The sequence below is a fragment of the Plectropomus leopardus genome, chromosome 16, assembly GCF_026936395.1.
Source record: "Plectropomus leopardus strain MGB_pleo_1.0 chromosome 16, ASM2693639v1, whole genome shotgun sequence".
Classification (NCBI taxonomy): Eukaryota; Metazoa; Chordata; class Actinopteri; order Perciformes; family Serranidae; genus Plectropomus; species Plectropomus leopardus.
The window spans coordinates 22,672,207-22,683,947 of NC_142191.1; the positions used below are offsets into that span (position 1 = coordinate 22,672,207).

At 39.3% G+C, this 11,741-nt stretch overlaps 1 protein-coding gene across 1 annotated transcript; it reads left to right on the forward strand.

Annotated features, from left to right (window-relative positions):
* Positions 1-518: 518 nt before the first annotated feature.
* Positions 519-9,570, forward strand: fam89a (family with sequence similarity 89 member A). The gene is made up of 2 exons (XM_042503272.2): positions 519-948; positions 3,178-9,570. Exons 1-2 carry the CDS (start codon positions 700-702, stop codon positions 3,466-3,468), a joined length of 540 nt encoding a protein of 179 aa, XP_042359206.1. The 5' UTR covers positions 519-699; the 3' UTR covers positions 3,469-9,570.
* The last annotated feature ends 2,171 nt before the right edge of the window (positions 9,571-11,741 follow it).

Here is an 11,741-nt window from a genome sequence, read left to right on the forward strand (position 1 = left end):
CATTATTTGTTTTGATTATAGGCCTATTTGACACCTAGAAAATGTCAACCATACAGAGAAGTCCCCAAAACAAACAAACAAACAAACAAACAAAAAACATTTCGAAAACATTTTTTTCTCACCTTAAAATGATCAGGGTCAATATTACTACTGCCACTACCACTACTACTACTACTACTAATAATAATAATAATATAGTGCATGTGTTCTTTTGCTGATCTCTAAATTGTATTATGTCACTGAGAGGTTTTGCATTGGTAGCCTACAACACAATACACGGGTAGCCCATATTAATTATTAATTAATTCGTTAATTTTATTCAGTATAAAATATATCATATTATGGGTAGAGAACACGGTGGAAAAGGCCCATTTGTGGTCAAATGGAACAGTGGCAAACCAATATGTCTATTTACTGTAACCTTGACTCCGCGTCAAAGGTTAATAAATGAATAACACTCCCTGTACTGCGCATCAGGGATGCTTTTGTTTTGATAACGGTACCGGAAATCAAACTAGTTGAATCCGGCTACTTGACGTGGCGTCGCTGGCCGCCCTGAGCAGAGAAAACCACGGCTGTTGCTCGGCTTGTTTGGTGCGGGAGACGGCTGGTTATTCTCAGCGTTTACAGGATTTAAGGACTAAACAGTCAACTTCGGTGTTTATAATACCACTTGTTCGCTCACTAACTCACAGGACAATGAATGGTAAGTCAACCAACGGGTCGCTGGGAGGAATGGCCTGTATCGAGGGTCTGCCGCCGCTGCCGAAGAGCCTGAGCGGCTTGCTGAACTCAAGCGGCGGCTCCTGGAGAGAAATGGAGAGGATGTACGTGAAGAAAACCATGATCCAGGACGACCTGAGCCGAGGCAGGAACAACGCCGACAACCTGCTGGCCAACAAGCCGGCCAACCTCGACGCTGCTCTGGCTCTGCTGCGGAAAGAGATGGTAACATTTCAGGGAGTGTTCATTATATTTGACGAAAAGAAAGTGCTGTTTTTCACCATTGGTTTGTCGTCGCCGTGTAATCTCTGTGCTGTGTTTGTGCATTCGCATCCAACCAAATTCCTCAAAGAAACTGGTGGTTTTATGTTACCTTGCTTTTGGGCAAACTTAAACACGTATTAAAACACATTTTAAAGATTTTCAAAAAAATATTAGAAACTTCTGGTAAATTCGGCATAAATACCATTTACCATAGACCAATTTACAATGATAAAAACATCAGTTTTCAAGGGTAGATCTCCCTTTTTTGCAGCACTTGGACTTTTGAGATAGCACAACCTGACAAGCCCTAAATGATTGCTCGATTTTGTGCATTAGTAGCTCTGTTGACTGAATTTTATGTTTGAGGATATTGTGAAAAGACCCCATTAATTTCCAAATGCATCTTTTTATATACTACCCACCATGTAAAGTCGATTATGAACCCGTGAAGATAAAAAAAAACACGATTTTCAATAATGAAGTCTGGAATTAAGACTACCAGATACAAAAGAAACCAGGATCAAGTAAAAGCTTTGCAGTGTGTGAGGCAGATTAAGCCATTTAGCTCTTGCTGGTTTTTGTTCTAAGCTTACCTTTTAGCTCTGTATTTCAGTTGTTTTTTTCATGACACATGAGCTTGTACAAAAACCTGTAGTGAACTAATATGTTACATTCATTGAGGTGCACACTCCTGTTCACTCCCATGCCAGCAGCAAGGATTTTCATAACTGAACTGGACCAGATTTCAATATTAAGGTAGACTCCTCCATGGCTCTTGGTCAATACACAACAATAGCCAGTTTCATCATATCCAGTAATTTAGACTAAAGAGGTCAAACTGTTGCTGAAACTCAATCCTTTTGCCATTTGGATTTTTGTTACAGGCTTTACTAAATCCTATTTCTGCTCATGCTTCACTCTTCCTGCAGCACGTTCCCTAGTCGGGGCTTATTGCTTTGTTGCTGTTAATGTATTACCAGGAGTTTGTAGTTGACATTGTCTAATAATTTGTCAATGCCCTATATTTTTAAATCTCTTCATTGCTCCCCAGTTTATGGCGTGCAGGACTGTTTTAGCTGTTTGAACTGACTCTGACCTGCACGTCTGCCCACTGTAATTTGTGTGGAAGACAATGCAGTGACCCTCAGTTCATACTGCACTGTCAGCTGAGTGGTATGCAGTAGAAATGCCCTTTTCAACCCTGCCAAGAGAAGTTTTTTTTAGCTTTTAAAGGTCCAGTGTGTAGGATTTTGGGGCGTGAATTTGCAGAAATGGTATATAGTATTCATAACTACGTTTTCATTGGTGTATAATCACCTGAAAATAAGAATCGTTATGTTTTTGTTACCTTAGAACGATCTGTTTATATCGACACAGAGAGTCCACCATGTTTTTTCTACAGAAGCCCAGAGCGGACAAATCAAACGCTGGCTCTAGATAGGGCCATTCACACAGGACCTTTAATTGGTAATATCAAAATGTCAGGTAGAGGTACAACTAAGGAATAGTTTCCCAGTTTATTCTTTTTGTTATATTTTTAGATTAAGTAATAAAAATGAATATGTCAGAACACTGTTAAAACAAAAATACAAACAGACCATCAGACTTGACTTAATTTGTCCAACCAACAAACAAATCTAAAAATACTCAGTTTTCAAATGTATATAAAATGCAGCAGATTCATGAACAAAAGAGTCTGGAACCAGTCATAAGTTGGCAGTTTCCATTGATAAATTACTTCAAGTTAAGTAACAAAAAAAAATACTGGAACAATTTGTTAATTATCAACATTTTGATCAAATTATCAATTCATGGACTATTTGTAATAAGATTGTCATTTGTCCATACTGGATTCTGTAATGAAAACATCAAAGCAGCAGAGGACTTTTACTTGGACAAAATTAAAGATATTTATTTACTGATATTTAATTGGTAGGAAATGGCGTGTTTGATGCTCAATTTTTTTCTGGCAGAGGACCCCCAAATCCTCTGTTGCATAATTGATTCTACAGTATAGAAACTGAACCTACGCCCATACCAGTCACAGATCATTTTAAGAGAAATCTTGTATCACCTTTAGTTTTTAAGCATCATGGAAAAGCATTTTTTATGTTTAGCTCAAGAATTTTAAGTACACCTCGTCTGAAATGTACAATTTAGTAATTAGGATCTTAATGTCGCCGTCTCTAGGTGGGTTTGCGTCAGCAGGACATGTCCCTGCTGTGCCAGCTGTGGTCGCTCCATGAGTCCATCCAGGAGTACAAGGGCAGCTGCCAGGACCTGAGCGCCGCCTCCAGCCTCAGCATGATGGATAACGGCTACTTCGACGAGGATGACGAGTATTACCCGGAGCCTGGTGCCACCCCTACTGGAGAACAGCCGGATGGAGAGGTTGGAGACGGGACGGCAACAATGGCAGCGGCCAAGAATGGGAGCAGCAGCAAAGACGACAGCTGGGACTCCTTTCACGTTACCATCTGAGGCCTCATTCTCAGCATTTTTCTGCAGATGGATAACTTTTTTGGGGGGTTAAGAAAGACTTGAGTTAAGCTGGAGCTGAAGCCTTGTGAGAAGAATGAACTGGTTGATTAGAGATAACAGCTTATGGTGTCTCACTACCATAACAGACTCCAGCTCGACTCTCATCCTCCTCAGGTGAAACACACCCCTGCTTGTGCTGCAGATCTTTTTTCTTTTTTTGCAGCGTGACCAGGAGCTTCATCAGACTGTGGAGCTGAGGGGTCGGGTGTTTTGATAAGCGGCTTGTTTACTCCCTTTCAAACTCAGGAGCTGAGTTGGATTGTATTCCAAGACTCCATATACTCAAAATTAGGCAATATATATTATTTCTTTTTATAAACAGCTCTGCTGCTGCTTCTGTATCAAGCGGTTTTGCTAGCCCGTCACCCTTTTTGGCAGAACATTTTTTACATATTCGAAAATATATGAACAAAGTTGTATTATTTATTATATAATATAAAATAATGAGATATTTGCTTTCCTGTTCCTCTCTATGGACTTTTTGTACTGCAACTCTACCCAGGTTCAGGGGTATGGCATTTACAGGTGGGGAATCCCAGTAATTGGGACTCCAAAAGCGAACACAGAGGATGGGACTTCAAAACTCTGAAATCAGTGTTGGTGTAAAGAGACTGTGTGGACAGGCTGATGGAGATGTGTGTGTGTGTGTGTGTGTGTCTGTGTGACTTTTTAAGTGGTGAAATCATTAATTTACATAAATCCAGACAGTCTGGAGAGAAATTGTTAGACCTCAAGAATGGAGAAAGGGGTAAAGTCCTCATACCTGCTCACAGTATAAAAATGCGTACAAACAGAGTGAGTTTTGGTGCAGGCGTGACGGCTACACTTTCTGCCTTTTTAGATGGAGCAGAGGCTTGCTCTGAAAATGTGAAATGTTTAAAATGCTGGAGACAGTTTAAACCCGTACCTTCACAGTCGGTAGTGCTTGGATGCATTATTTCTGACGGTGCGGTTTCGATCTGGAGAATTAAGTTTTATATTTCAGCTGGGGGTCATCCAGATCATGAAATATCAACTGAGGAGTCGAAACATAATCTCAGTTTATTACAATGTGGGTCATGTTGTCATAGTTATTGAAATCAGAAAGTCAGACAAGTCAAGTAACCAAGTCGCCATGTGCAATAATAATGTAACCGACAGAAACAACCATGAAAAACTATGAAAATAAGCCTCAAGTTGTAATAAACAAAAACACAGTCAGGTTGCAAGTGCTTACTAGTCAGCATCAGTCAAAAATAATCAGGAAAAAAAAGATAAAATGACATATTCAGCCATTTTCCACATAACCAGTTTTGATACTTCTTAATATTCTTTATCAAATAAATGTTGCCAAGTATTGAGGCTTGTGTTGATCAGAGTTTGAGAAATTTGAAGTTGTTCCTTGCTGTGTAAACACAAAGCTGTAGGCTTAAACCTGGTAGCATCTATCAGCTGAATACAGGGTACCTAATAATATTTTGAGTCCTACATAAAAGTGATTTCATCTTAACAACTGATATTATGCAGCATCTAGCAGGTGTCTGGATTTACAATAAGCAGACTCAGCACCAGGCTGAATGCTTTTTAAGACAAGTCAGTGGGATGTAACAAGTATTAAACATGAATATGCGCATACATATGAATTTTATTACAGTGTTTCAACGTACCTGCTATCCTAAAACTGACGTAGGTGGGGAGTTTCTATTCCAAGACAACACTCGTCACTAACAAGATTGTAACAGCAGGTGTTTTTAATTCAAAAAATCCTGATGGATCCCTGCTTGCCATTTGAAGAGTGTTTTTGACTGAAACACTCCAAAGGCAGCCTTATTTGAGTATGTTTTTCCATCTATAAAGCTGCAGGCAAAGATGTTTGGATGTGCAAAAAATGTATAACATCTGCGACATGTTTATGAATTGTCTGTGTAGTCTTCCTTAATATCTAAATAACGGTCTCAGCTGGACCTGTAGCATGCGACGCCACAGCTCAACACACAGCAGCTGCTCTGTCACTCAAACTACAAAATTACAGTCAACACCCACCTTCATTTTAAGAGGGAATGTTTCAGTGTTGATATTGTGTTTGTATAGATCGTATGACACCATCCGTTTGTAGGCTGGTCCATTATTTGTGCGCATGTGGATCACAAACCAAAGAAAGTGCAGCACTCAAAATGAAATGTATTTGGTTTAAGGTGCTGAAAAAGACTGATTAACTGCTCTTGAATGGTTACATTTTACTTAAAAGGTACAGTACATAATGACATCTACTGGTGTTAGTCTTTTTGCAGTGACAGTTAAAGGAGCTCTGTACGATATTTAGAGCATATCTATGTTTCAGAGTATGCAGGCACAAGGCTCTCAACATGGAGGTGGCTGCGCTACAAGCTAACAGTGCTAACACTGTAAACAGTGCTGACCGAGGTATTGGTAATAATAAGGGAAGAACCAGAGGTTTCCCTGAATTTAACCCCCACCCACACACACACACACACACGCACACACACAGGGACTCACATGCACTAACATGCTTGCACCGCTGAACCAGCTACCAAAACAAAAAACAGAGAAGCTTGGATTACAACACACACAGAGGGAGCATGACATCTTTCTGTACTCTGGATGCCATCACTCCCCTATATCTAAGTAAATAATACTTGTTTGCTGCTATATAAATGCTCTGAATGTCACATAGATCTCCTTTAATCTCTCATTGCGGTGATAGTTATGCCTTCAGCCCTCTTAAAGAAAACTGACATTTTCAGAAAACTTCTATCTTCCTTCTTTTTTTTTTGTTTTTTTGAAGTCAAAAGCACAGTGTATGAACTCATCATTTCATAGCGACCTATTGTAGTTATGACACAAACATTACAGCTGTGTATGGAAGTAAGAAATTTTGCTTTCTTGTCCTTAGTTACATGAGAAAATTAAAACCACTCTCATAACTATTTGAATATAAGGCCAGCAGCCAGTTAGATTAGCCTAAATACTAAATATGTGGGAAACAGCTGGCCCAGTTCTGTCCAAAGACAATAAAAACAGCATCTCTAGAGCTTTTTGATAAGCAAATAAGTGGATTTCCAAACCATTCCTTTAACAGTGATAATTTCTATGAAGAATGTGAGGGAAAATAATATTTTAAGGATATTCTTCCATTTTCTTTCTGTTCTAAGTTCTTAAAGGTATACTATGCAGGAATTGTCAGTTCCTGCGTGTAAACACTTCATTTGAACTTTTTTTATTGTAAGAAGTTACAACTGTTATAACGGATTAGCTGATAGTTTCGCATGCTGACCGTCAGCCCCTATCTGTCCTACAGAAGGCATGCCAACTCCACATGGCTCTGCAGCCTTTCCTCCCCAGATTCTTTGCCGTTTTGCTGCCATATTTGCATCTTTTTTGTGCTGTCTGCAATTTTCGTAGCTTCCTCCGGGATATGTTCTGCTTCAACCTGGTCTCTACCTTTTTATAAAGTCCCGACTTCACCAGCGGGCTTCCCGGCCAGAAATGTTTTAACTACTGCAAAGTACGAAGAAAATAAGAAAAAACAACTCTATCCTGCATAGTATACCTTTATTTATATAATGTTTTTTTTCTGTCACAAGCACCTCTCGCTCCAAAACACCACTACCTACTGTAAAATCTTGTGCTGTTAATGTCTATAATACAGATATCTTAATAGAGCCAGAAACCTAAAGAGTCTTCAGTAGAATACGATGGTACTGACTCCATTGTCCAATAAGTTGAGATGAATGTCTGCTCTCTGTTACTTGTAACAAATCGACTAAGTCTGTGAAGGGTCACAGCTTATAAAACCTAACATTTTGTCTGTATGGTAAACCTGCATCTGATGCAACTAAAATTTCCACTCAAATGACCCATTTAGGGTTTTATCCCTGCAACCTAACCTAAAGCAAACTGCAATCGACGCAGCTTAAAACATTTCTGTACAAACTTGATCCCAGATGTTTTATTGGATGTCTACACAATTAGTGCCTTTGTAAACCTTCAGATTTCAGATCTGTGGTTTGCTGCTCAAATGGGGAGGAGAATAAACCAATAACTGTTTTATCATTTGACCTGCTTGACATACACTTGATTGTTAAAGCTGCCACGTGTAGAATTTAAAATTTGATGAATTTTAGTACCTCCTAAATCCCTTTTACTGGTAGTGTATTACATCAGTGTAAATCCAGAAAATCTCACAAAGCGCTGATTAAAAGGTGTTCAGAGTTTGAGCATTACTCTGGTCTTTTCCAGGCTCTGCTATTTTTTTTAACTTATTTTTACTCCCCTGTCAAAGGCTCCTTTTTCATTTTATTGACGAGGATGCAGCTGCTGGGAGCGGTGTATTTTTGATGCTTCCTCCCTCTGAAATATGAGTAGCTGAGGCCGTTCTCTTCCCGTCTCCCTGGTTGATGCTTTCCAGAAATTGCACACATTGCACAATAACACTGTTTCTTTCAGCATTTATTCTATCAAAATCAGTCTAGATCTTCTATGTGAAGCAGCTTTAACTTCCAAAACTTTTACCAGCCTTAAAATCAGTCATGTCACATGCAACATAAAACACAGGTTGCACTCCTTACTTGATCAAACAAGTTTTCGACTCTTGATTTTGCACTTGTTTGTGGTTGTTGTTTGATAAGTCTCTCCCAAAAGTACAACTACCTGATCCTCTTTGAGTTATTACACAGGCACACGGTGCTCCTTGAACAGCAACTCTTCTGTAACTAAATCCAGCACAAGAAAGTACGAAAGGTGCTTTGAATTGAACACCAGCAAATTGTAGCCAATATCGTACCGTTAGCAGTTGAATATTGTGTGATTTCCTACTTTTACGACCCCTCTTTTCTTCTGATTATTGGATGTGTAATGTGGTGATGTCATCTCAGGGTAAATTTGTGGCAAAATGTCTCCTGATTCTCCTGAAATTATCAACACCTTGGAGGGATGAATAATTATGAAAAAAATTGAACACGATTGTAATGTGACACTGTGCTTTTTTTTTTTCTATCTACATAAAAAAACTGTTCAAATGTACACAACGTGATGTCGCACCACACCTGCAGCAAATGTCATGGATTGATATTTATGTAAATGTTATGTTTTGGTGCGAGTCTCTAAATCAAACAGCAAGGGCTTCTTTCTAAAGCGGCTGTTTTTGCAACAACTTTGAGCAATCACATGATGAAATCAGTTGTTGGAAGACACCGAATTTTTCTTCTTAAAGTGGCCTCTAAAGACCAGAATGCAGTGCAGCCACAAAGACGTCATGTGTTTTGACTCAAGTGAGTGATTACTGTAATCACAGTCACGCGTCAGTGTTCACTTCACACCCCGGCGTTAGTGGTTGTTAAGAAGCACTCTGGGAAATGTAGGAAGGATGAATGATATTTCATGAGAGTGTCAGAGGGGAGATTTATTCATGAAACATGGTGATTTATATCAAGGTGGTCATGTTCAGTCTAGAAGCCTTTTGCGTCTAACTTTTGCTTGGCTCCCTGAGAAGAAGCCCAAAATGTGTTAAACACAAGTTTTTCTCTGAAAGTCATAATTATTCTCCATTAACTGACCTGTGTTGAAACGTGGGTTTCATCAATTTAATTGTAGCGTGTGAATCAGCCAAGGAAAACACAAGAGAGCCTTCGAGGTATTAAATATAAAATAATTTTTTACAACATTTGCATTGACATACTGAATATTCAAGTTAATATCCACCTTTTCTAATAAGTGGCTGTAGCTGTTAAATTGGTTTTATTGGAAACTTATTGTGAGTCCAGAAAAGTGAAATGTGTGACTTCATATTTATACTGTATATCATTCATCATAATCATTCATTAAATCACTATAGTGAAATAAGAATATGTTTATGTATTTTGTGGTGCATAAGAAAAAGTTCTTCAGAGAACTTGTGAAGCCTGTGTTGTTGTTACCATCCATCATTAGTCCTGTTCTTTGATCTATGAATGACCATACTACTGTTTCTTTGGACAATTAGTCCCAGTGCTATCATAGTTATTATGCTGATATGAATTTAATAAAGTGATTCCATGCTTTTCAGGTTTGTAGTGAGCTTTTATTGTTCTACATAAAATGAGACGACGCAAGTCTTGACAATGTCGATGATAGAGATAGATCGAGATCCAGAGTAAGAAGAGAAGCAGCTGTCCTAAGGAACAAAAGATTCAACAAGACTGCTTTTGAGCACTGTACCTGAATCAGAACGATGCCAGTTGAATCGTACTCTGCGGTTCAATACGAATATTCTATGATTCATTTTGTTTAAGTTAAAAGTTTAAAATACTGAATAGGCTCCACGGGACGTTCAATGTGACAGTGGCATTAACGTAATATGGTAAACAAGCTAACTGCGCTACCAATGGGTCGTAATTATGCAACAACATTTTTTGCCAACACCAGATATCAAACAAAACCCAGAGATTAAGTTGCTGTGAGCTGTAAATTCACCTCTTCTAAGCAGAAGGTCTTTCCTCCTCCGCTGCCTGCATGTCTGCACCTCTGTGCATCAGAGAGAAGCGTGAAAGTCAAGGGCATTCACTCTGAGACTGGAGACCCTCAGCTGACTGAGATTGCTTCGAGTCAAGCAGTCGGTGGGTCCCCAGATTTTGCTGTGAAGTCAGTGCTCTTGACTCTTCTGCTACTCTTTGGTACAGGGACCTAGGAGCTGTGGACATGCAGACAGTGGCACAGAGGGGGAGAGAAGACAGACCCTCTGCTTAGAAGTGTTGAGTGTCCAGCTCACAGCAACTTTATACGACACAGTCTCTAGCTTTTCTTTATATGTAGTGTCAGCAACAACTGCCGGTGCACATTTACAGCCATTGTTAACGCTGTTAGCTAGTTTACTATATTACATGAATGCGGCTGTCAAACTGTCATGCTCGGCTCATTCAAACTTTAAAACTTTGTATGGAAAACAAAACAAATGATCAAATATTCATATCAAACAGCCAAATCTGATTCGACTGGCATAATTCTGAGTTGTATACAGCCCAAGGACAGACTGACATGTTGAGCTGATGATGGCGCTAAACCTGAAGACAAAAAGTTTAGGAATCACCAGAGTTATCACCGTTTTATCCTCAGGAAAACATAAATGTCTGTATGAAATTTCAGAGCAGCTCTTCCAATAGTTGTTGAGACATTTTACTCGAAACCACAAATGTGAACCTCATGGTGTGGCTAGAGAGAAAGTCGGAGCAAATTAAAGTCATTGGGATTTATCCTCTGGGGAAAATGAATGTCCGTACAAAATTTCCTGGTAATCTATTCAGCCGATGCTGAGATATTTTGGTATGGACCGACATCAATGTGTAGCCATGTCTTAAGATGGATAACAGGGCTAAATGCATTAAACATAACACCCAAATTATCAGCTATCATCTTCCTTCCCTACCAACCTCAGTGAAACTCAACAAGACACAGCTCTCTCAGCTCAAACTGCAGTCTTCTCTCTCTGTCTCTCTGCTGCCCTACTTCTTCTTTCTTTCTTCCTGAATGCATCTCGCTCTGACCTGCATTTAAATGCACCGATCTGCATTTTAGTCTTGAGTATCTACCATGCTTGAGCAGTTCCGGTTTAATTGATCATTACTGCATCAGGATGTGACGGCTTTGATGTAGCAGCGCCTCATGCTGGGAGCTTCAGATGAACCACTGATGATGATAACACTGTTTATATTTTCATACTCCAAGACTTGATTTAAATTCTCACAAACCTCCCTGTGAGACTGAAGAAGTGGGTCATGCAACAATCGTTTCAGCTCTCTGCGTGCAGCATGTTTTCTGGTGGTTGGGTATCACTGCTTTGTGAATTTTGCTTATATGCTGCTTACATGTAAATGCAACAGTGATGATAATCCAATTGTAAAATATATTATAATTTTAGGCTATTTTGCAAGTGAATTTTTCTTTGTAGAATTTGGGGTGTGTGTGTTGATGTCACTGATAATGTCTTTGGGCTGTGCGTCCATCCGAATCTGGTGAACACGATATTTCAAGAGTGCCACGAGGGAATCTTCAAATATTGCTCAAACATCCACTTAGACAAGATGAACTGCTAAGATTTTGATGGTCAGGTTCATATATCAACATCACCATGACCTCGTCTCTCTTATTCTTGGGAACCAAATATCTCAAGAAAATTTCAAGGGAATTTCTTCCAAAATGGCACAAATGTCCACTTGGACTCAAGGAGAAACTGATTAGAG